Source organism: Coregonus lavaretus (assembly GCF_964263955.1).
Source record: "Coregonus lavaretus genome assembly, chromosome: 13".
NCBI classification, from domain to species: domain Eukaryota; kingdom Metazoa; phylum Chordata; class Actinopteri; order Salmoniformes; family Salmonidae; genus Coregonus; species Coregonus lavaretus.
In genome coordinates this window covers 9,517,221-9,543,217 of record NC_140000.1, presented here as the reverse complement: position 1 = coordinate 9,543,217, position 25,997 = coordinate 9,517,221, and the positions used below count along the sequence as shown (strand labels likewise).

The 25,997-nt window shown below is 42.5% G+C and overlaps 2 protein-coding genes across 2 annotated transcripts in view; both read right to left on the bottom strand.

The window, feature by feature from the left end:
• LOC311139349 (uncharacterized protein) overlaps positions 1–5,502 on the bottom strand; it is a gene marked incomplete at both ends in the record, with an annotated part of 33,969 nt that extends 28,467 nt beyond the window's left edge. The window contains 11 exons of the mRNA XM_084174222.1: positions 2,554–2,719; positions 2,835–2,911; positions 3,019–3,105; positions 3,217–3,352; positions 3,451–3,530; positions 3,616–3,768; positions 3,983–4,158; positions 4,251–4,349; positions 4,435–4,575; positions 4,707–4,927; positions 5,372–5,502. Of these exons, the coding sequence (XP_084030348.1) occupies positions 2,554–2,719; positions 2,835–2,911; positions 3,019–3,105; positions 3,217–3,352; positions 3,451–3,530; positions 3,616–3,768; positions 3,983–4,158; positions 4,251–4,349; positions 4,435–4,575; positions 4,707–4,927; positions 5,372–5,502 (1,467 nt within the window). The remainder of the gene's footprint in view (positions 1–2,553; positions 2,720–2,834; positions 2,912–3,018; positions 3,106–3,216; positions 3,353–3,450; positions 3,531–3,615; positions 3,769–3,982; positions 4,159–4,250; positions 4,350–4,434; positions 4,576–4,706; positions 4,928–5,371) is intronic.
• A 16,976-nt stretch (positions 5,503–22,478) lies between these two features.
• Positions 22,479–25,997, bottom strand: part of LOC311139348 (ephrin type-B receptor 5-like) — a gene marked incomplete at its 5' end in the record, with an annotated part of 29,479 nt that continues 25,960 nt past the window's right edge. Inside the window, 5 exons of the mRNA XM_084174221.1 lie at positions 22,479–23,906; positions 24,362–24,517; positions 24,696–24,880; positions 25,226–25,375; positions 25,549–25,767. Coding sequence (XP_084030347.1) covers positions 23,801–23,906; positions 24,362–24,517; positions 24,696–24,880; positions 25,226–25,375; positions 25,549–25,767 — 816 coding nt within the window. The 3' untranslated portion in view covers positions 22,479–23,800. The remainder of the gene's footprint in view (positions 23,907–24,361; positions 24,518–24,695; positions 24,881–25,225; positions 25,376–25,548; positions 25,768–25,997) is intronic.

Here is a 25,997-nt window from a genome sequence, read left to right as displayed (position 1 = left end):
ACAACTATTGGCTAGTTCTTCTGTCTGTAAAGAAACGGGTGGGGTATCGGTTGAGCCTGCTGCAACGATTGGATTAGAAGAAGCTGCTCTTCCTCTACTCTCGTTTCTCCATACAGACACACGCGCGGGTCTGTTTCACTCACTCACAGTCACTCGTCTCAGGGCACAAGTCTTCCCTTCTCCAAACATCATGTATGAATCAGAAACCATAGCTAGTCATTGTTGTTCAATGTAGTTATTTCCTGTCGACTTTGCTGAGGCCATATGGTTGTTTTTGTCTGTCTACTTGGCGTTGTTTAGTAGGCCTATTTGTCTGTCCATATAAGTATTCCATTGCTGACGACGTCTGTCGTTATGTCGTGATCCAAGCCCATGCTTGCTAGCTATTATTGTTTATTCTTGCCCAGACATGTTTACGGAGTGACAGATCATTAGAAAATAAAATGAAAAATGTAGATAGTTTCTTTGGATTGTACAAATGTTATTGCACAAGAAAATAAAATGAAAAATGTAGATAGTTTCTTTGGATTGTACAAATGTTATTGCACAAGTGTCCTGAGAGAAAAGTTTTGCTCCTCTCGAAAGTGAAACAATACACTGAGTGTACAAAACATTAAGGACACCTTCCAATATTTAGTTGCACCGCGGAATCGGAATATCGAAAATCTCTTCGCAACTATTTTGCAACTGGCACCGTGGTCAACATTTTGGTCCTCAAGTAAAACTGATATATATATATTTATTTATTTTTGCCAATTTTGGTATTTAGTAAATGGCAAGCAAAAAGTTCCTTACCTTCTCCCCCTTCCACTTGCCTTCTCCATTTTTGCGTAATTCTGCAATCAGTTGGTTGTAATTTTGGATAGAGCAAACTTTTCCATATATTTGTGTTAACTGCACATGTAACATAACTCCACCTTTCCTATTCAAAATAACATTAACAAAGATAATTCCTTTTTTATTTTATTTTTCCATAAAGATTGTTTTTGATTATTATTATCAATTAGTATATTTGAATTTATCCATATTGTTTGTTGCAATATTTGTTCTGTCTTTTCTGGAGGATGAAACTGGAATTGCAACCAGCTTTGTATGGCTTGTTATAGAAAGGGTGATATTTTGAAAAAGGTTCCATTTTCAATTAACTGAAAGTGAGAGGTTGTAACCTGGATAAAGGGGAAAGGGCCATGGTAGTGGACCATTCTTGATACACACAGGAAACTATTGAGCGTGAAAAACCCAGCAGCGTTACAGTTCTTGACACAAACCGGTGCGCCTGGCAACTACTACCATACCCAGTTCAAAGGCACTTACATATTGTGTCTTGCCCATTCAGCCTCTGAATGGCACACATACACAATCCATGTCTCACTTGTCTCAAGGCTAAAAAATCCTTCTTTAACCTGTCTTCTCCCCTTCATTTACACTGATTGAAGTGAATTTAACAAGTGACATCAATAAGGGATCATAGCTTTCACCTGGATTCACCTGGTCAGTCTGTCATGAAAAGAGCAGGTGTCCTTAATATTGTGTACACTCCGTGTATATGGGGCAAGTGAATTGGCAGTAGTAGCCAGCCATGCATTAGGCTATTTATTAGCCTATTTCGTTGATAATTGAATAGGACTAAGTAAGTAAATCATGTGCATTTTCAAATGTCGGGGTTGTTTACCTTTGAACAGTGTGTGAATGAGTAAAGGAACATAACGATGCACTCTGAGATGTGCTCTGAGTGATAGTGCAGTAATGCACACTTGCTTTATAGGCTTTACCGGCATTTAAAGCGCACTTCCGAGTTTTCCGATCATGAGTATATCCGATTACCAGTATCACGCTTTGAACACACCGACTGTGCTTTGCGTTTTGGTACACCAGAAGTACATTCATTTCCAATGGAATGCTGCGTTTGCCTTGCAGCATTGCGTTGCAGTTGCAGTGCGTCCTGTGTGGTGCATACGTTGGATTTATCGAACGTATGCGTTAAACTGTATGCGTAAACGGGTTGACAGAAATGGTAGCAGAATGTGAATGTTTAACTTTTGTTGCACACATATCTAGATGATGCTGCGTACTATTTTGCGCAATATCGCAGTCGGTGTGTTCAAAGCCTCAAGTGTGATAAAACTGAGTATGACGAGATCGACACACCCCTATTGCGAATTATTCAGATGAAATGTGTCCATATATTGATATTTTAGTGCCACCTATCAGTTGTAACTGGAGATGAGACATCGGTCTATGGCTCATCTGAGATGAGCAGTGTGTCATTTTGTCAGATGATATGAAATATGCCACCATCCGAGGCTATTGCTTGTGTATCTTGGCTACATTGTTATTAACATTTGGTGAACATTGTTTGTCAATTTTGGTTAATAGCCTATGTCACTCTGGTTGTTGGAGCTGTTGTATGGGGAACTTGGGTTTATCAAGGTTTATTTGTAAGTAAATCTGGCTTTGATAAAAAACAGTACTTACCCAGCCACCTACCTCACCACACGCCACTGGTTTGTGTGTGTGTGCATGCGTGCGTGTGTGTCTGCTGCCCTTACGTACCTTCTGTATCATGATGACATAAGGCCCCAGCATCTGAAAGCCTCGGGCGAAGAACATGACGTTACTCCAGCCCAGTACCAGACACACAGCCATGACAACTGCCTCCCCCTGCACCCCACTGACCCTGAACACACACAGCAGCACCACCAGCATCGCATAGGCAATACTGGGGAGGAAACACACAGGTTATTACACAGGGTATAAATGCTACATAGACATGACATAATAATAACATCACTAGGCAGGTAATAAAGGATACATAGGTACCAAGGTTGACGTACAGAATGACATGGAAGGGTCCCCCCAGGGCCGTCTGTCCAAAGTACTGCTTGGCCCCCACTCTCAGCATATCTGGGATCTTAGGGATTGGGAATAACACAGATTATATTGACAGCCAATAATCTGATCTAATCTACAGTGTAAATATAAGTGAAATGTAAAACTATTGGATAATGTATATTTTACCTCCAGTAGCAGAATAACCAGGGCACCCAGGACACTGATCATCTCTCCTCCCAGACGCAAGTTGTCCCCATAGGTCACATAACTCTCCTACAGGGACAGAGAACAAGACACGTGGATCACAAAGGGTTAATATGAACACCTTTGATTGTGGATTTGCACACAGGCTGTCATATGAAGGGGCCTTCATGTCTCCCCCACCTTCAGAGATTTCTGCACTCGGATGGTTTTGTCCATGTCAGATACAGTGTAATTCTCTGGAGCATCCTTTAGAGGGCGACACACACAACACAGAGTGAAGATCCCAATGTACAGGACGTACAGCAGCAGCAACAACCTGTACACAACACAATAACAACGTTAAAACAACTTTAGAAATAAACAAATGACAGAATCTCAAACACATTAGAACATGATCACTGTATGTGTTGTTACCTAAAGTAGTGTTTTCCATAGAGGTTCCACTTGAGACTGACCAACTGCCTAACAGGAGTCACTTCCAGTATCCTCCTTGCCTGAGGGAGGAGATCATCATCATCATCAGTTTCCCTATAGTGTATATTACACTGTATCATGTTTGTGTACTGTACTGTACTGTACCTCTCTCCTCTGGCTGCCCACGATGAGCTCCAGCACAGAGAGGTCGTCGTCGGCGACCAAGGAGTCGATCTCTGTGAGGTCATAGAGGTTAGAGGTCAGGGGTCCCAGGTTCCATTGGACGACTCGCCTCCGGTTGACCAGGTGCTGGAATGCCTGAGAGAGAGATAGAAAAACGTAGAAAATGCAGCACCATTCATTTGTAGGTTAATGACATTTTTATAAGAACATATACTGTATAAAGTATATTTGAGTATGGAGGAGATGGTTTTGACTACAGGTTATCTTAAAGATAATAGGGGAAAGACTATCCCTCTTCTCCTCTCCTATTATGTCCCCGGTTTCTTTCTTTATTCCTCTCTGTCCTCACCACAAGGTTGCCCTCCTTGGCAGCCAGTTTGAAGGGCGTTAAGCCACGGTAGTTGGGCACCATGTCCAGTGGCACAGCCTGGTCCAGCTCAACGTCGTGTGCCAACAGCAGATCCAATGCCATGCATGCTATAGTCTTATTAGGCTGCAGGACCAGGATGTGGAGCACTGTGTTACCTAGGGGGGAGAGAGGGAGATATTCAACTGCTGGAAAAAGGAGAAGAGAGAAGAGGGGGAGGACGAGGAGAAGAAAGAGAAGTGTTTCATACCAATGGAGTCCTGGGCCCTGGTGCTGGCTCCTGCGTTGATCACCATGGAGATGATGTCCTGATTCCCCACACAGGCCGCAAATGTCAGGATGTGCTCACCTAAAGTAAAGCAAACGGCATCAAACAACCACATTTCCCAAAATGCACTTCTCTAGTCCTTACAGACCACAAACAGTCATCTTACCATGGTAGAGCAGCCCTCCTCTTCTCTTCCTGAAGTACAGGCCTGTGACTCTGGGTGTGGCCACATCCGCCCCTCGACCAATCAGGCTGCGGACCAGGTTAACGCTCTGATTCACCACGGCAACGTGGAGAGGTGTCATGCCTGAAAAAAATAAATAAAAAATGCCTGATTGAGATCGACAGAGAGAGAATATATGATTGTGTGATTTAATATCTGTGTGAGTTTTATAATATTATAGTGTGTTTGTCCATTATTTGTGAGAGTGTATGTACCAAGGAAGAGGTCAGAGGTCATGGGCTCATTGATGAGTTCAGGTGCTCCGTCCATCAGAGCTACAGCAGCTTCCATGTTATCATTCATAACTGCCACATGCAGCACGGTCTCCCCCAGAGCACCTCTCTCAAAGATATTAGTGGACGCACAGTCCAGAAGTTTCTTAATGCAACCTGCACTGTTCTCTTTGGCGGCAAAGAAGAGAGGGACGTCGTTTGTTCTGTGGGAGAGAGAGTGTGTTTGCAAGTTAGAAATCTAATGCTGCGTTCAGAACATCTCGTAAATATCAGCAAATCCACTTGAACGCCCCTCCAGCTGGTAATTACTAGTGGGAAACTGTCTATCATCTCTGAGCTCAGACTTCTCCCACATGCTGAGCTCTGACGTCATATATTAAGGAAATTACCTCGTTTACAGCATTTTTGGCAGTTAAATGCAACAACAAAACAATATTTATAAAAAACCAAACTATTAAGATGTTTTTTAAATAGCTGTACTTTTAGTTTATGGTTGACTCAGCTTGTTTGCCATTAGCCAATCTGCAATCTCAATTAGTTAAAAGCATGTGAACACACACAACTGTTGCTCCCACTTGTTATGAACGCAGCATAATATCAACCAATACGTCAGTAGCTGTTATTTTTTTTACCAATAGGAGACTCACCGTTTGTTCTGTAGCAAAAAAGTTTCATCCAGCATCTCGTTCCACCCCTTCCTGTTCTGGAGGCGGAACCTGAGCTGGCTCCACCAATGGTTGAGCTCACCTGGAGCAGATCGTGCCAGGGGCGGGGCCATCCTCTCATAGGGTGAGTCTATTTGAAACAGCTGGGATGAGAGAGAAATGTGCATGTGTGTGAGACAAATGAAGTGTCAGAAACAGAGAGATATCCTATGTTGCAACCTGGTCTCAGAGCATTTTATTTTATTCTGTACATAAAATCCGAGACACTCCATTTAGTGTGATATGTTACATTTCGTATGGTATGTATTTTAATTGGATGTCCATCACCCATTTCGTATGATATGTTACGAATTACAATTCGTATCATATGTTACTAATTACCAAAACGTACAATACGTTACGAATTTGCAAAACTTATGATATGTTACGAATTCTAGCTAGGTGGCTAGGTGGCTAACATTAGCTAGCTGGCTAACGTTAGCTAGGCTAGGCTAGGGGTTAAGGTTAGGGGTTAGGGTTAAGTTTAGGAGTTAGGTTAAAGGGTTAAGGTTAAGGTTAGGGTGTGACGAAGGGTTAGTTAAAAGGGTTAAGGTTAGGGTTAGGGGAAGGGTTAGCTAACATGCTAAGTAGTTGCAAAGTAGATAAAAAGTAGTAAGTAGTTGAATTTTTGCCAATTAGCTAAAATGCTAAAGTTGTCCGTGATCAGATTCAAACTCACAACCTTTGGGTTGCTAGATGTTTGCGTTATAAGCCAACCCATCCACCCCGACCAAGTAAACATTTGTCTTATGTAACCATACCAAACATAACAAATCATAGTCATTTGAATGTCCCGGATTTACATTTACTATGTTACGTCTAGTCTATGAGACCACGCTGTACCATCAGACTTAATTTATTTGATTTATTTCACCTTTATTTAACCAGGTAAACCAGTTGAGAACAAGTTCTCATTTACAACTACGACCTGGCCAAGATAAAGCAAAGCAGTGCGATAAAAACAACAACACAGAGTTACATATGGGGTAAAACAAAACATAAAGTCAAAAATGCCACAGAAAATATATATACAGTGTGTGCAAATGTAGCAAGTTATGGAGGTAAGGCAATAAATAGGCCATAGTGCAAAATAATTACAATTAGTATTAACACTGGAATGATAGATGTGCAAGAGATGATGTGCAAATAGAGATACTGCGGTACAAATGAGCAGAATAAATAACAATATGGGGATGAGGTAGTTGAGTGGGCTAATTTCAGAAGGGCTGTGTACAGGTGCAGTGATCGGTAAGGTGCTCTGACAACTGATGCTTAAAGTTAGTGAGGGAGATTAGAGTCTCCAGCTTCAGAGATTTTTGCAGTTCGTTCCAGTCATTGGCAGCAGAGAACTGGAAGGAATGGCGGCCAAAGGAGGTGTTGGCTTTGGGGATGACCATTGAGATATACCTGCTGGAGCACATACTACGGGTGGGTGTTGCTATGGTGACCAATGAGCTAAGGCAGAGATTTGCCTAGCAGTGATTTATAGATGGCCTGGAGCCAGTGGGTTTGGCGACAAATATGTAGTGAGGACCAGCCAACGAGCGTACAGGTCACAGTGGTGGGTAGTATATGGGGCTTTGGTGACAAAACGGATAGCACTGTAATAGACTACATCCAATTTGCTGAGTAGAGTGTTGGAGGCTATTTTGTAAATGACATCGCCAAAGTCAAGGATCGGTAGGATAGTCCGTTTTACGAGGGCATGTTTGGCAGCATGAGTGAAGGAGGCTTTGTTGCGAAATAGGAAGCAGATTCTAGATTTAACTTTGGATTGGAGATGCTTAATGTGAGTCTGGAAGGAGAGTTTACAGTCTAACCAGACACCTAGGTATTTGTAGTTGTCCACATACTCTAGGTCAGACCCGTCGAGAGTAGTGATTCTAGTCGGGTGGGCGGGTTCCAGCAGCATTCGATTGAAGAGCATGCATTTAGTTTTACTAGTGTTTAAGAGCAGTTGGAGGCTACGGAAGGAGTGTTGTATGGCATTGAAGCTCGTTTGGAGGTTTGTTAACACAGTGTTCAATGAAGGGCCAGATGTATGCAAAATGGTGTCGTCTGCGCAGAGGTGGATCTGAGAGTCACCAGCAGCAAGAGCAACATCATTGATATACACAGAGAAAAGAGTCGGCCCAAGAACTGAACCCTGTGGCATTCCCATAGAGACTGCCATAGGTCCAGACAACAGGCCCTCTGATTTGACACATTGAACTCTATCTGAGAAGTAGTTGGTGAACCAGGCGAGGCAGTCATTTGAGAAACCAAGGCTATTTAGTCTGCCAATAAGTATGTGGTGGTTGAAAGTCGAAAGCCTTTGCCAGGTCGATGAAGACGGCTGCACAGTACTGTCTATTATCGATCGCGGTTATAATATCGTTTAGGACCTTGAGCGTGGCTGAGGTGCACCCATGACCAGCTCGGAAACCGGATTGCATAGCGGAGAAGGTACGGTGGGATTCGAAATGGTCGGTGATCTGTTTGTTAACTTGGCTTTCAAAAACTTTAGAAAAGCAGGGCAGGATGGATATAGGTCTGTAACAGTTTGGATCTAGAGTGTCACCCCCTTTGAAGAGGGGGATGACCGCGGCAGCTTTCCAATCTCTGGGGATCTCAGACGTTACGAAAGAGAGGTTGAACAGGCTAGTAATAGGGGTTGCGACAATTTCGGCGGCTATTTTTAGAAAGAAAGGGTCCAGATTGTCTAGCCCAGATGATTTGTAGGGGTCCAGATTTTCCAGCTCTTTCAAAACATCAGCTGTCTGAATTTGTGTGAAGGAGAAGGGGGGGGGGGGGGGGGGGGGGGGGGGGGGGGGGGGGGGGCATGGGCAAGTTGCAGCGGAGAGTGCAGAGCTGGTGGCCGGGGGGGTAGTGGTAGCCAGGTGGAAAGCATGGCCAGCTGTAGCAAAATGCTTGTTGAAATTCTCGATTATTGTAGATTTATCGGTGGTGATAGTGTTTCCTAGCCTCAGTGCAGTGGGCAGCTGGGAGGAGGAGGTGCTCTTATTCTCTGTGTCCCAAAACTTTTTGGAGTTAGTGCTACAGGATGCACATTTCCGTTTGAAAAAGCTAGCCTTTGCTTTCCTAACTGCTTGTGTATATTGGTTCCTAACTTCCCTGAAAAGTTGCATATCGCGGGGCCATTCGATGCTAATGCAGTAAGCCACAGGTTGTTTTTGTGCTGGTCAAGGGCAGTCAAGTCTGAGGAGAACCAGGGGCTATATCTGTTCTTAGTTCTGAATTTGGAATGGGGCATGCTTATTTAAGATTGAGAGGAAAGCACTTTTAAAGAACAACCAGGCATCCTCTACTGACGGAATGAGATCGATATCCATCCAGGATACCTGGGCCAGGTCATTTAGGAAGGCCTGCTCGCGAAAGTGTTTTAGGGAGCGTTTGACAGTGATGAGGGGTGGTCGTTTGACCGCAGACCCGTTACGGACGCAGGCAATAAGGCAGTGATCGCTGAGATCCTGGTTGAAGACAGAGGAGGTGGATTTAGAGGGTAAGTTAATCAGGATGATATCTATGAGGGTGCCCATGTTTACGGATTTAGGGTTGTACCTGGTAGGTTCCTTGATAATTTGTGTGAGATTGAGGGCATCTAGTTTGGATTGTAGGATGGCTGGGGTGTTAAGCATATCCCAGTTTAGGTCACCAAGCAGTACGAACTCTGAGGATAGATGGGGGGCAATCAATTCACATATGGTGTCCAGGGCACAGCTGGGGGCTGAGGGGGGTCTGTAGCAAGCGGCAACAGAGAGAGATTTTTTCTGGAAAGATGGATTTTTAGAAGTAGGAGTAACTACTTTAACTCATAAAGACGGTACTAAAGTCAAAACTAGAATGTGTGAGCTGTTCCGGTCAGCACCTTCCCACAGACCAGAGCTGAACCAGAAACCAGAGGTCCCCATTTCCCCATTAATCCAGGCAAAGGCAGATGTCCAAAATAAGGTTGTTTCTGTATTCTGTTTTGTTCTGTTCTATTTTATTATGTTCTATTCTATTCTAAAGAGTTCTGTACAATTTTTTAATTAAACAATTGGGTCGTTCCACAACAAGAGTGCCTTTTGCATCTCTTTGATATTTTAAGTAGAAATTGTGCACCAAAATTGAATTTTAAAAGCCTGTTATATTAAATGCCCATGGCATTTTAGCAGACGCTGTCATCCAGAGCGATATACAGTAGAGAGTGCATACATTTTCGTGGTTTTTCATACTGGTACCAAGTTGGTTTCAAACCCAAAACCCTGGTATTGCAAGCAACATGCTCAACAAACTGAACTACATGGGAAATGAACTGCTGCACTTGAGAAAACAACCCCTCACATATCCAAGATTGTGTCCCAAATGTCACCCCATAGCCTGTATAGTACAAGACTCCTGACAAGAGCCCTATGGCCCCTGGTCAAAGTGGTGCTCTAGAAAAGGGAAAAAGGGTGCCATTTGGGACATAGCCCTAGCCCCTTTAATACAGGAGAATTCAATCAATCCGATTTTTAATATGAATAAAGACTTGCTAAAGTGCCAGAATTCAGCATTATGACATGTCCCATTTTGACACGTGGTGCTCCCTTTGTAACTTCTAGGAAGATTTTAACCCACTTAACCCCAACATTTCTCCAAGTTTTCACCATGATTGTAAAACCCTAGTTATTTTGCTGCTTTGACAGTCATTTCTGAAGATTTGTATTTATTTCATGTGATTAGTGTGATTCATTTACAACTGTCCCTCATTTTAAGGTCAACCCTGTTATATGAACTGAACTTTCAATTTAATATGGTGAAACTATTCGTTTTTTCAATATTTTTTCCAAAATTTAACATCTAACAGTCAAATCATAGTGTAAAAGCAGGTGAGCTGGTTCTTCTCTTTTTGGACATTTTCTGGTGTTTTGTGGTGGAAAACTGAGCATGTCGAGCATAAATGTCAACACTATTACCCATAGATAACAATGCCATTCCTTTTATGAAGCGTGCATTCAATTCCCACCTCCTGTTGCACACAACAAGCTTCCATTCTACCTGCCACAAGAGGATTCATGGTTGATTTAAGATGAAATCGTCAACCCTGTTACGATCAACCTTGTTACATTATTTGGCACTTAAAAGGCACTTACTATAGTCCTTTATACAGTTGAAGTCGGAAGTTTACATACACTTAGGTTGGAGTCATTAAAACTTGTTTTTCAACCACTCCACACATTTCTTGTTAACAAATTATAGTTTGGGCAAGTTGGTTAGGACATCTACTTTGTGCATGACACAAGTACTTTTTCCAACAATTGTTTACAGACAGATTATTTCACTTATAATTCACTGTATCACAATTCCAGTGGGTCAGAAGTTTACATACATTAAGTTGACTGTGCCTTTAAACAGCTTGGAAAATTCCAGAAAATTATGTCATGGCTTTTGAAGCTTCTGATAGGCTAATTGACATTATTTGAGTCAATTGGAGGTGTACCTGTGGATGTATTTCAAGGCCTACCTTCAATCTCAGTGCTTCTTTGCTTGACATCATGGGAAAATCAAAAGAAATCAGCCAAGACCTCAGAAAAAAAATTGTAGACCTCCACAAGTCTAGTTCATCCTTGGGAGCAATTTCCAAATGCCTGAAGGTTCCACGTTCATCTGTACAAACAATAGTACGCAAGTATTAACACCATGGGACCAGGCAGCCGTCATACCGCTCAGGAAGGAGACGCGTTCTGTCTCCTAGTGATGAACATACTTTGGTACGTCAATCCCAGAACAACAGCAAAGGAACTTGTGAAGATGCTGGAGGAAACAGGTACAAAATTATCTATATCCACAGTAAAACAAGACAACAAGTCCTATATCGACATAACCTGAAAGGCCGCTCAGCAAGGAAGAAGCCACTGCTCCAAAACCGCCATAGAAAAGCCAGACTACGGTTTGCAACTGCACATGGGGACAAATATCGTACTTTTTGGAGAAATGTCCTCTGGTCTGATGAAACAAAAATATAACTGTTTCGCCATAATGACCATCGTTATGTTTGGAGGAAAAAGGGGTCGCTTGCAAACCGAAGAACACCATCCCAAACGTGAAGCACGGGGGTGGTAGCATCATGCTGTAGGGGTGCTTTGCTGCATGAGGGACTGGTGCACTTCACAAAATAGATGGCATCATGAGGAAGGAAAATTATGTGGATATATTGAAGCAACATCTCAAGACATCAGTCAGGAAGTTAAAGCTTGGTCGCAAATGGGTCTTCCAAATGGACAATGACCCCAAGCATACTTCCGAAGTTGTGGCAAAATGGCTTAAGGACAACAAAGTCAAGGCATTGGAGTGGCCATCACAAAGCCCTGACCTCAATCCTATAGAAAATGTTTGGGCAGAACTGAAAAAGTGTGTGCGAGCAAGGAGGCCTACAAACTTGACTCAGTTACAACAGTTCTGTCAGGAGGAATGGGCCAAAATTCACCCAACTTATTGTGGGAAGCTTGTGGAAGGCTACCCGAAACGTTTGACCCAAGTTAAACAATTTAAAGGCAATGCTACCAAATACTAATTGAGTGTATGTAAACTTCAGACCCACTGGGAATGTGATGAAAGAAATAAAAGCTGAAATAAATCATTCTCTCTACTATTATTCTGACATTTCACATTCTTAAAATAAAGTGGTGATCCTAACTGACCTAAGACAGGGAATTTTTACTAGGATTAAATGTCAGGAATTGTGAAAAACTGAGTTTAAATGTATTTTGCTAAGGTGTATGTAAACTTCCGACTTCAACTGTGCTGTATTTTTAAATGTAACCTCTTGATATGGGAAAACATGTTTTTTATGACATAATGTTAAAATTAGGTGAAATCCCCAAAACATTTTTGACCAAGTTACACTTTTCAACAGGCACTGAATTGGTGGAACGACCCACTTACCTGTACAGAAGAAAACAGTTAGTCCTTTACTCCTAATTGACAGTCAGGCACTACGACAACATGCAACATCAAGCTGATTTAAGAAAGAGAAGGAGGATTCACAGGTGGGAATGTTTATACATGCAGACAAGACAGAGATGAGAGAAGGAGGAGATAAAGGAGAGGAGGTCAAGAGGAGGATGGATGGATGAGAGAGGAGGGCGGAGAGAGGGAGGGGCCAAAAGGTGGAAAGGAGTAGTAGTTAACTTGAGCATTATCTTTTTGAAAGACACATCATTTTATTGGAATAATTTACTGTGGTATACCAAGGCTGTTTGACATTTTGCTAAAACATATCAAAAGCTAAAGACTGCTCTGGCCTTGATACTGACCGCCACACTCAGTTTACCTGGCAGATGTCCTGAGACTGGTCCACACTTCATAGATCACCCCACGGTTCTATTTCAGCCACTGCATCACCCCGATGTAAAAAAATTGCAACATAATGACAGTCAACACTATTTGGTCTTTATTCCCAGTGAACCGTTCAGATAATCGGTTTGAAAGTCGTCTACCTTTCAATTCTCAATGCTGGTGTGTAATCAAAAAACACATATTGAGGTGAGCTTGTCTACCTGGACATATACAGTGGGGGAAAAAAGTATTTAGTCAGCCACCAATTGTGCATGTTCTCCCACTTAAAAAGATGAGAGAGGCCTGTAATTTTCATCATAGGTACACGTCAACTATGACAGACAAATTGAGAAAAAAGAATCCAGAAAATCACATTGTAGGATTTTTAATGAATTTATTTGCAAATTATGGTGGAAAATAAGTATTTGGTCACCTACAAACAAGCAAGATTTCTGGCTCTCACAGACCTGTAACTTCTTCTTTAAGAGGCTCCTCTGTCCTCCACTCGTTACCTGTATTAATGGCACCTGTTTGAACTTGTTATCAGTATAAAAGACACCTGTCCACAACCTCAAACAGTCACACTCCAAACTCCACTATGGCCAAGACCAAAGAGCTGTCAAAGGACACCAGAAACAAAATTGTAGACCTGCACCAGGCTGGGAAGACTGAATCTGCAATAGGTAAGCAGCTTGGTTTGAAGCAATTATTAGGAAATGGAAGACATACAAGACCACTGATAATCTCCCTCGATCTGGGGCTCCACGCAAGATCTCACCCCGTGGGGTCAGAATTATCACAAGAACGGTGAGCAAAAATCCCAGAACCACACGGGGGGACCTAGTGAATGACCTGCAGAGAGCTGGGACCAAAGTAACAAAGCCTACCATCAGTAACACACTACGCCGCCAGGGACTCAAATCCTGCAGTGCCAGACGTGTCCCCCTGCTTAAGCCAGTACATGTCCAGGCCCGTCTGAAGTTTGCTAGAATGCATTTGGATGATCCAGAAGAGGATTGGGAGAATGTCATATGGTCAGATGAAACCAAAATATAACTTTTTGGTAAAAACTCAACTTGTCATGTTTGGAGGACAAAGAATACTGAGTTGCATCCAAAGAACACCATACCTACTGTGAAGCATGGGGGTGGAAACATCATGCTTTGGGGCTGTTTTTCTGCAAAGGGACCAGGACGACTGATCCGTGTAAAGGAAAGAATGAATGGGGCCATGTATCGTGAGATTTTGAGTGAAAACCTCCTTCCATCAGCAAGGGCATTGAAAATGAAACGTGGATGGGTCTTTCAACATGACAATGATCCCAAACACACCGCCCGGGCAACGAAGGAGTGGCTTCGTAAGAAGCATTTCAAGGTCCTGGAGTGGCCTAGCCAGTCTCCAGATCTCAACCCCATAGAAAATCTTTGGAGGGAGTTGAAAGTCTGTGTTGCCCAGCGACAGCCCCAAAACATCACTGCTCTAGAGGAGATCTGCATGGAGGAATGGGACAAAATACCAGCAACAGTGTGTGAAAACCTTGTGAAGACTTACAGAAAACGTTTGACCTGTGTCATTGCCAACAAAGGGTATATAACAAAGTATTGAGAAACTTTTGTTATTGACCAAATACTTATTTTCCACCATAATTTGCAAATAAATTCATTAAAAATCCTACAATATGATTTTTTTGATTTTTTTTTCTCATTTTGTCTGTCATAGTTGACGTGTACCTATGATGAAAATTACAGGCCTCTCTCATATTTTTAAGTGGGAGAACTTGCACAATTGGTGGCTGACTAAATACTTTTTTCCCCCACTGTATCTGCTGTTTCACATATATGATCCTATAGACACCTTACCTGTCAGTCTATAGAAACTATAGTTTTGACTGGCTGTGATCTAGAACTACATTATAGTCACACACCAGTCAACACTACAGTACATGCTAATGTAAGGGTTCTCGTTCAACCAATTAGTTGGGATAAATCATGTTTTCACAACGTGTGTTTGACTGAACTGTCAACAGCATTGCTCACGAACATGGTAATTGTTACTATACAAAGACCATAATACTTGAGTACTTAGTGTAATCCCATGAGCATGATGTTTTTCCTTTTAACAAAAAGACTTGATGGTATATTTGGTTTCTTACGAACCAAACCTCTTATGCAGTAAAGTACATAGTTTAAACTGATATACAGTATTTTAATTTCCACATATTTGATGACCATCAATACAATACATTACAATCCAGACAACGAAAACACTTTCCAATTGCCATGGTTTGTGGTGTGTATTCAGGTATTTGGGTGTACCATATATAGGTAATGAGTAACAGGTTGGTTACCCACAGCGTGTTAAAGGGTTTCAATGCAGGTTTATAGCAGACAGGCCTGGGTAATGGTTCTGACTGAGCCAGTCATCTTGTGTTGTCATGATAATAGCTATTTACAGCGTCTTGCAGTGAGACACTGGAGTGCTGCCATATAGACCACTGGTTTCAATTGTCATAATGTCTTTATTTAGGTACGATAACAAGGTTGTTTTGCAGTGTTTGTGTATGTGTTTGGTTTCAGACAGGCTTTCCTTATAAGCTCAGTATGGGAGACCTGGGTTGGTTGTCACAACTGGTTCATGTCAGCATGGCAAAACACTGAGGTGAGGGGAATTCATGTGTTTTTCATAGATGAAAGTAAAAAAAGTATGTATATTGGTATTTTCTTTGTAAATGTTTGAATTGTGGGAGTATCCATAAACAATTATGTGTGTTGAACAGAGAAAAGGGAGAGCTATGTTTCAAACCAATTTCTGAGTTCCTAGGTCTTAACTAGCATTAGCGTTGCCTCTCTCTGACACACATAGTTTTCCTGTCACGCACCCACACACGCACATACACACACACATGCACAGACAAATGTACTCAAAATGTCATATGTTATTCTCAAGGCATAAAATGCTGGATTTTGTTAGGAATATTGTTCGATCAAAGAAAGGCTTAGCTATTTCTAAGACTCTGTTTGTTATTTTTCTTCATTTCCTGATACAAAAGGAATAAGTTACTAGCAAACATTGTGACAACCAACCCCGGTTGTCACAAATGGACAGTGTTTTTGATTACTTATAACTCCATGTTGGAATAAAATATGAGCATAAAAAGGCTCCTCATTTTAACCCAAGACCTTAGTCTTTATCCAAATATTGAAAAGAGTCTTGTAAGATATACTGGTGCTGAGAAAACACGAGTAAAAAGTGCGACAACAAACTCCGGTCTCCCCTACACATGATAACCTTGGGACTATATTGCAGAACAAGAAAAAGGGGTTGAGACTGAGAGGAGTTCTTCTTTTTTACTTTAAGTCTCTAGTTTTGTCATCATTTATATATAGATATTGGATCTTAATTTGATGATCAGGTGAGATGGACATGTGTTGGTGGTTGTATACAGTGAGGGAAATAAGTATTTGATCCCCTGCTGATTTTGTACGTTTGCCCACTGACAAAGAAATGATCAGTCTATAATTTTAATGGTAGGTTTATTTGAACAGTGAAAGACAGAATAACAACAAAAAAATCCAGAAAAACGCATGTAAAAAATGGTATAAATTGATTTGCATTTTAATGAGAGAAATAAGTATTTGACCCCCTCTCAATCAGAAAGATTTCTGGGTCCCAGGTGTCTTTTATACATGTAACGAGCTGGGATTAGGAGCACACTCTTAAAGGGAGTGCTCCTAATCTCATTTTGTTACCTGTATAAAAGACACTTGTCCACAGAAGCAATCAATCAATCAGATTCCAAACTCTCCACCATGGCCAAGACCAAAGAACTCTCCAAGGATGTCAGGGACAAGATTGTAGACCTACACTGGAATGGCCTAGCCAGTCTCCAGATTTTAATCCCATAGAAAATCTGTGGAGGGAGCTGAAGGTTCAAGTTGTCAAATGTCAGGCTCGAAACCTTAATGACTTGGAGAAGATCTGCAAAGAGGAGTGGGACAAAATCCCTCCTGAGATGTGTACAAACCTGGTGGCCAACTACAAGAAAGATCTGACCTCTGTGATTGCCAACAAGGGTTTTTCCACCAAGTACTAAGTCATGTTTTGCAGAGGGGTCAAATACTCAATTTATAACATTTTTGACATGCGTTTTTCTGGATTTTTGTTGTTGTTATTATGTCTCTCACTGTTCAAATAAACCTACCATTAAAATTATAGACTGATCATGTCTTTGTCAGTGGGCAAACGTACAAAATCAGCAGGGGATCAAATACTTTTTTCCCTCACTGTAAGAGGCCCTCAGGTCAGATCCTATCTGATGCCACCATGAGATCTGGGAGACAGGTGTCTTGTCCTCTCTCTAATGCTGAGGTCAACAGATCTCCAACTGATTCAGGTGAAATGTGCTGATCTGTCTATTCCTATCAGACATGGGGGAACATGAAGTTCATTCTGTTTGTTGGAAAGGTTATAGTGTGGATACTTTTCTGTTTTATGTCAAATAGGGTTAAGGTTAGGGTTAGAGTTAGGATTTCATCTGTAAGTGCAATGTATTAACTTAGGGTTAGGGTTACTTTAACCCTAACCCTATCCCTAGATTGGTAATACATTGCACTTAAAGGGCTTCATTGCCAACATCGCAAAGTATTCCTTTATCTACTTCCCCAGAGTCAGATGAGCTCATGGATACCATTTTTATTTCTCTGCATCCAGTATGAAGGAAGTTAGAGGTAGTTCCGTGAGCCTGATGCTAACTAGCGTTAGCGCTACAAGCATGCTAGCTGTTACCATAGACTTCCAGTCATTGCACTGACGCTAATTAGTAATTTACATTTACATTTTTGTCATTTAGCAGATGCTCTTATCCAGAGCGACTTACAGTTAGTGAGTGCATACATGTTTTTCTATGGGATTAAGGTCTGGAGACTGGCTAGGCCACTCTAGGACCTTAATGTGCTTCTTCTTGAGCCACTCCTTTGTTGCCTTGGCCGTGTGTTTTGGGTCATTGTCATGCTGGAATACCAATCCACGAACCATTTTCAATGCCCTGGCTGAGGGAAGGAGGTTCTCACCCAAGATTTGACGGTACATGGCCCCGTCCATCGTCCCTTTGATGCAGTGAAGTTGTCCTGTCCCCTTAGCAGAAAAACACCCCCAAAGCATAATGTTTGGGGTCATAGGCAGCATTCCTCCTCCTCCAAACACGGCGAGTTGAGTTGATCCCAAAGAGCTCGATTTTGGTCTCATCTGACCACAACACTTTCACCCAGTTCTCCTCTGAATCATTCAGATGTTCATTGGCAAACTTCAGACGGGCCTGTATATGTGCTTTCTTGAGCAGGGGGACCTTGCGGGCGCTGCAGGATTTCAGTCCTTCACGGCGTAGTGTGTTACCATTTGTTTTCTTGGTGACTATGGTCCCAGCTGCCTTGGAATCATTGACAAGATCCTCCTGTGTAGTTTTGGGCTGATTCCTCACCGTTCTCATGATCATTGCAACTCCACGGGGTGAGATCTTGCATGGAGCCCCAGGCCGAGGGAGATTGAGAGTTATTTTGTGTTTCTTCCATTTGCGAATAATCGCACCAACTGTTGTCACCTTCTCACCAAGCTGCTTGGCGATGGTCTTGTAGCCCATTCCAGCCTTGTGTAGGTCTACAAACTTGTCCCTGACATCCTTGGAGAGCTATTTGGTCTTGGCCATGGTGGAGAGTTTGGAATCTGATTGATTGATTGCTTATGTGGACAGATGTCTTTTATACAGGTAACGAGCTGAGATTAGGAGCACTGAGTGTGCTCCTAATCTCAGCTCGTTACCTGTATAAAAGACACCTGGGAGCCAGAAATCTTTCTGATTGAGAGGGGGTCAAATACTTATTTCCCTCATTAAAATGCAAATCAATTTATAACATTTTTGACATGCGTTTTTCTGGATTTTTTTGTTGTTATTCTATCTCTCACTGTTTAAATAAACCTAACATTAAAATTATAGACTGATCATTTCTTTGTCAAACGTACAAAATCAGCAGGGGATCAAATACTTTTTTCCCCTCACTGTATGTATTATGTTTATAAATGAAATAGTCTACTCGAGAAATTTGCCATTAGAGTTTTCAGACGTAGCCTATATACGTAGTTGGAAAAGGTGAACAATCTGTTCTACCGTTAAACTGCGCTCAGTGTGCAGTTTTGGACTGGATCGCATATCGCATACAGCAAAATACTTGAAATAGCTTATCTATTTACTACTGTGAAGTGGGTCTAGTTAAATGAGAGATGGGATGAATGGTAGCCTATCCTAACTTGTTGTAGGCCTAGGCTCAGTGGCGTGTATTCATGGATGCCAAGGGAAGCCAGGCTTCCCCCCATAATTGACCCTCCCTCCAAAAATTTATATTTTTCGTCTCTCTGTGTTCACTGAATTTTCCTTCAATTCGCAAGAGGCTGAATGTATCTCACCGGAGAAAGCATCCGAGCGAGCGAAACAGCACCCTTCTGTCGCTATATGTGTAGCAAATCAATCTGATGCTGTCTGGTCAAAAAGAGTATGATATTCTTGCCGCCCGTAGCTTTGAATGCAAGAGAAGACTGCTAGCATTTGGCCTCCCTAGATACATTTTTTAAATAATAATAATAGCCAATCAGCGTTGAGCTAAACTGAGTGAGCTCAACTGTGACAAAAAAGTATATAGGGAAGCCAGTTTGATTTTTGCTTCACAGTAATTATATCACATCAGAAGCCAAACATCTTTGACAGAAAAAAACTTGAATTGCTGCATCTCGTTGTCCTCCGGTGGCTAGCTAACTAGCTAAAATTGTCCCTTTCCTAAATTAGCCATGGATAGGGATTTGGACTTGTGGTTTTACTTAATTCTCTGTACTGGCCAATGATTATAACAACGATTCTGATCCAACCATAAATGCATACATTGTGCCCCTGGTCTGAGAAGATGGAAGTTCAGTATGTAGCTAGATGTAGTAGGCTAATGCTAACTAGCCGGCTCATCGTTGCCCATGAAAGGAAGTTAGGCTAGCGAGCAAGCATTTTAGCCAGGTAGCCTAGGACAACAAAAACTAAACGCTTGTACTGTATGAGTCATAGACCGTTTCAGCAACATGAAAGAGAGGAGGGTGAGTCACCATGTTTTTTCTACTTCCACGCACGCACGCACTCACTCACACACACAGAGAAATCAGTACCATGGACAGCCACATCATATTTAGTTGATGTTGATTGGACTAAATTGTTTTTGGTATTCTTTCAGTTGTCACTGTATTAGACTAAACATAGGTGATTTGATGATGTTGAGATGTTTAGGTTGAAATGGTGTTGGCATACTGGAGGCAGCTCCTGTATTCTTTGCGACTTGCGGTAATTCTTCGTGGTTCTAAATCAATAGTTGTTTAGTAGTCCGAAAATGTCGGAAACATTAACTTGCGACCATGCTGTAGGTCATGTAACTGTTTGTTACATGCAATATGCTTTGTGGACTTCAACAAATGTGTGGTTGAATTTATTCTGCCGCTGTGTCTTCTTATTGTCTCGGCCTTAGGCCTATATATCACAGTGGCAAGGCATATGAACTAACAGGTTATAAACCAAACAATGCGATTATCACAACACAGGTTGTAATATGGCTTTTTTCCATGGCTTGGCTTTCCCAGTGATTTTACCCATGCAACACTACTGCTTAGGCCTAAAGGCTATTTCACGAGTATGAAACCATCACAGTGAGAAAAGGTGAGGAATGTATTCTTCAATGATCATGGAAATTAAATAATTAGAAATAAGCATATACAGTTGAAGTTGGAAGTTTACATACACCTTAGCCAAATACATTTAAACTCAGTTTTTCACAATTTCTGACATTTAATCCTAGTAAAAATTCCCTGTCTTAGGTCAGTTAGGATCACCACTTTATTTTAAGAATGTGAAATGTCAGAATAATAGTAGAGTGAATGATTTATTTCAGCTTTTATTTCTTTCATCACATTCTCAGTGGGTCAGAAGTTCACATACACTCAATTAGTTGGGTGAATTTTGTCCCATTCCTCCTGACAGAGCTGGTGTAACTGAGTCAGGTTTGTAGGCGTCCTTGCTAGCACACACTTTTTCAGTTCTGCCCACACATTTTCTATAGGATTGAGGTCAGGGCTTTGTGATGGCCACTCCAATACCTTTACTTTGTTGTCCTTAAGCCATTTTGCCACAACTTCGGAAGTATGCTTGGGGTCATTGTCCATTTGGAAGACCCATTTGCGACCAAGCTTTAACTTCCTGACAGATGTCTTGAGATGTTGCTTCAATATATCCACATAATTTTCCTTCCTCATGATGCCATCTATTTTGTGAAGTGCACCAGTCCCTCCTGCAGCAAAGCACCCCCACAGCATGATGCTGCCACCCCGTGCTTCACGGTTGGGATGGTGTTCTTCGGCTTGCAATCACCCCCTTTTTCCTCCAAACATAACGATGGTCATTATGGCCAAACAGTTCTATTTTTGTTTCATTAGACCAGAGGACATTTCTCCAAAAAGTACGATCTTTGTCATTATGTGCAGTTGCAAACCGTAGTCTGGCTTTTTTATGGCGGTTTTGGAGCAGTGGCTTCTTCCTTGCTGAGCGGTCTTTCACGTTATGTCGATATAGGACTTGTTTTACTGTGGATATAGATACTTTTGTACCTGTTTCCTCCAGTATCTTCACAAGGTTTTTGCTGTTGTTCTGGGATTGATTTGCACTTTTCGCAACAAAGTACGTTCATCTCTAGGAGACAGAACGCGTCTCCTTCCTGAGCGGTGTGATGGCTGCGTGGTCCCATGGTGTTTATACTTGCGTACTATTGTTTGTACAGATGAACGTGGTACCTTCAGGCGTTTGGAAATTGCTCCCAAGGATGAACCAGACTTGTGGAGGTCTACAAAATTTTTTCTGAGGTCTTGGCTGATTTATTTTGATTTTCCCATGATGTCAAGCAAAGAGGCACTGAGTTTGAAGGTAGGCCTTGAAATACATCCACAGGTACACCTCCAATTGACTCAAATGATGTCAATTAGCCTATCAGAAGCTTCTAAAGCCATGACATCATTTTCTGGAATTTTCCAAGCTGTTTAAAGGCACAGTCAACTTAGTGTATGTAAACTTCTGACCCACTGGAATTGTGATACAGTGAATTATAAGTAAAATAATCTGTCTGTAAACAATTGTTGGAAAAAGTACATGTGTCATGCACAAAGTAGATGTCCTAACCTACTTGCCAAAACTATAGTTTGTTAACAAGAAATCTGTGGAGTGGTTGAAAAAACTAGTTTTTATGTAAACTTCCGACTTCAACTGTATTTCCTATTATTTTATAAACCAAAGATAAAATACATCGATTTTCGCTCTTCTCACTAATGGCAAATGATTGCATCTTGTTATTATATTTAGCCACCTGTTTTTCTGTTATGAATAAGTGTGTCATCATATACAGGTATTCCCCATTTGTACAAGGCTACTAAGCTACTTTTGCCTTCTTGCAATGCAATACTTCAACCACTAGAAACTGTGCGTACGCATGGTCTAAAGTTTGCGGGGGGATAAGCACATTCTAACGTCAATTTCAGTTTTTATAAATGCCAACTTTTGCGTGAAAACTGGCAAACACGTTTTGTGCATATTTTGTGCATATGCAATGTTTATAAATGAGGCCCCTGGTGATTAAACTGTTTTTATGTGTCAGACACAATGACAGGCTTAATGCAGTGATTTAAATAAAATCATATTCTTTATTTTACAAATTTGCACAATAGTGGTGAACACTCATACAAATAAACACACCTACTCATGTGCATACACTCATACACAACCCTCTACACACTCACTCAGACACACTGGAAGAATGAGAGAAGGTGAAACTCGCGACTGGACACTTGCAGGCGCCGAGGTCCAGAGTGATGACTCAATCCCGATTTATGACACTGTTTGGATGGCTGACCATCTGTGGGCTATGAAAGGGATCAAACACACCTCATCTGAGGCTTTCTCCGGGGAGGGACGTTCCCACAGAACCCTGGGAGCATGGACACCGTTGGAGGTGTGAACACAGATTAAATTAATGTTACCGTGTGAATTAAACTGTCATGTTACACATTTTGATATTTTTTATTGTACTGTAAGTGCTATGGATTTATTGTTACAGGGAAACTGTGTTATTTTGTTAGCCGCACGGCGGATAGTTCAAAGAGGAGCGACACAGAACGGTGACCCTCCTCAGTTAATGGGGATTTTCTCTCCCACACACACACACGCACACACATACTTTGAACACAAACAGACACAGAATACTCACAAAACATAACATCGCCTTCCTTACTTCCATTGGCATTCAGATCACACATAGTCCAGTTAAACCATTTCTCAAATGACTCAGTGACTTTATCTATTTAAAAAAAGGAATGTGAACTGTGAAATATACACAGAGGGGGGTGCTGCTCAACGGTGGGTGACTCCATTCTGTCACGACGTGAACTACACCCCCATTTCTTGAGTCTAATGGAATAATTCCCATAAAGGTGACCAGGCTAGTGACCGATGGGAAAAACCATTGGCTAGTGTTTAGTCAACAGGAGTTGCCATTTTCTGATTTCAGTACAGAGGAGGTGATGTAGCTTAACAAATAATCATGAACAGTGTTCATGATATCAACTTTAATCAGTAAAAACAGTCTTTGATTGTCTATGCAATTGCTTGTGACGGGAGATCCCTATGTTCGGGTAAAAAATACATTTTCACTGTTTTCTTTTATTGAGGGTGGTGACACGAGTGAAAGAGGGAGGGACAGTAGTGAGACAACGTGGGAGAAGTTAGAGAAAGAGAGGAGGAAGAGAGAGGTAGAGACTGGCAAAGAGAGAGAGAGAATGTAAACAACAGCAAACAAGTGAAATAAAACCCATATTTTAAGACTTTCCCCCTCAAATCTCTCTGTTCCTCCTCAGCGACTCTCCTCCCAGATCTTGCTTTGCCTTGGACTACAGCTCCAATAGTGCACCTCTCTGTTACTTCTTGTGTAGCTCTGAGGTGATTGGTGGGTTCTAGACCTCCACCTGGCCCTGGGTGAGGTGGGTTCTGAGCTGCTGGGCCGCGTTGGTGATCTTCCTCTGGTGTCCCAACAGGTTCACCCCCAGGTTCTGCACATCCCTGAGGGAGAGAGGGAAGGAGAGAAGGAGAGAGAGAGTTCAGAAAAGTATCCACTGCTTCTAAAAGCATGATTTGCATTTTACATTTACATTTTAGTCATTTAGCAGACGCTCTTATCCAGAGTGACTTACAGTTAGTGAGTGCATACATTATTTATTTCATACTGGCCCCCGTGGGAAACGAACCCACAACCCTGGCGTTGCAGACGCCATGCTCTACCAACTGAGCTACATCCCTGCCGGCCATTCTCTCCCCTACCCTGGACGACGCTGGGCCAATTGTGTGCCGCCCCATGGGTCTCCCGGTCACGGCCGGCTACGACAGAGCCTGGATTCGAACCAGGATCTCTAGTGGCACAGCTAGCACTGCAATGCAGTGCCTTAGACCACTGCGCCACTCGGGAGACTTTTATGAAAATAACTTTGTTGATATTGAAATGGAAGCCCAGGACTCACTCCATGGTTAGCCTGCTCACTCTGTCCAGTGTGTCCAGATGCGCCCTCTCAAACTGGTCCTTATACCTGTCCATCCTCAACGCTGTCAGCCACTCACTGACCGTCGCCACCGACGACAGGTCTGTGGGGGTGGGGCTCAGCAGTGGCTGGGTGGAGCTTGAGTTGGAGAGGGAAAGATCGAGATCGAAAATGATTGGCCTAACATAGCAATGATTCAATACATTTACATGATAACATAATACATGCTCTCCAAAGATCACTGTTTGTGAATGTGATCCATTACTTCTGTTGTGTAAAATATGGAAGAAAAGGCAGATGGGAGGTGTAGTCTCACCGGGGATGCTCTGCCTTGAGGGAGGCAGGGTGTCGTATGAGCCTGTCCAGGGAGGAGAGGAGGGAGTCGAAGCCTAGCCGGTCGCCCCTCTCAGCTTGCCAACACTGCAGCATCAGGGAGTGGAGCGCTGGAGGACAGTTATGGGGGGCTGGGAGACGGTACTGGTCCGCTACAGCCTTCATTACCTGTATTGTAGGGAGGGAAGAGAGAGGAGGTAGGGGAGGGGAGAAAGAAGGGGGACAGAGGCAGGGAGAGGGGGAGAGAGAGGTGAAGGGAGGAAGAGCAAGAAGAAAGAGAGAGAGCGAGCGAGCGAGCGAGCGAGCGAGCGAGAGAGAGAGAGAGAGAGAGAGAGAGAGAGAGAAGGAGGAAGGGTATTAGTAACCATCTGGATGTTAACAAGCTGCCCTATAAAGAGAGGTCCCAGCAGTACAGAGGGACTTAGAGATGATTAAACATTCTGTTCAGCTGTCAGTGTGTTTAGTCTCTGTTTGGCCTCTGTTTGGCTCTCGCTTAACCCTCCCACAACTCACTTCCTGATTGCTCATGTCCCAGTATGGCCGCTCGCCATATGACATCACTTCCCACATGAGCACTCCGAAGCTCCAGACATCACTAGCTGAGCTGAACTTGCGATGCTGGAAGGCCTCCGGGGCTGTCCACCTGACAGGAATCTTACTGCCCTGAGAGGAGAGAGGAGAGAGAGAGAGATGAGTGGTTGAGAGAGGAGAGAGATGGGGATGAGGGGTTGAGCACTGTGAATTTTGTGATCTTCTATTAACATAAGTAGTCTTTTAGAGTTGAAATCCAAGACTAAACATCATTAAACAAAACTCAATTTCCCAGCAGCATGTACCAGTGAGGCAGTGTAGGTGGGCATGTTGTGGTCCAGGCCCCTCATGAGGCGCGACAGGCCGAAGTCAGACACCTTACAGACCAGGTTAGAGTTGACTAGCACGTTCCTGGCAGCCAGGTCCCGGTGGACAAAGTTCCTCTCAGAGAGGTACCTCATCCCAGCCCCAACACCCCTCACCATCCCTACCAGCTGGAGAACACTGAACTGGTCCTCATTCTCCTGGGGGTGAGAGAGATGGAGAGATAGAGAGCGAGAGGTGGGAGAAAGAGTGGAGGATATATTCTGGTCAGTTATGGTAATAAAATGTACTGTTTTCTCAGTCTCACCCTGAGTTAGTTACTGTGTAGATGGGAGTTGTAGTTCTTGGTCTAAACTGGTGTAGATGGGAGTTGTAGTTCTTGGTCTATAATGGTGTAGATGGGAGTTGTAGTTATTGGTCTAACACAGTG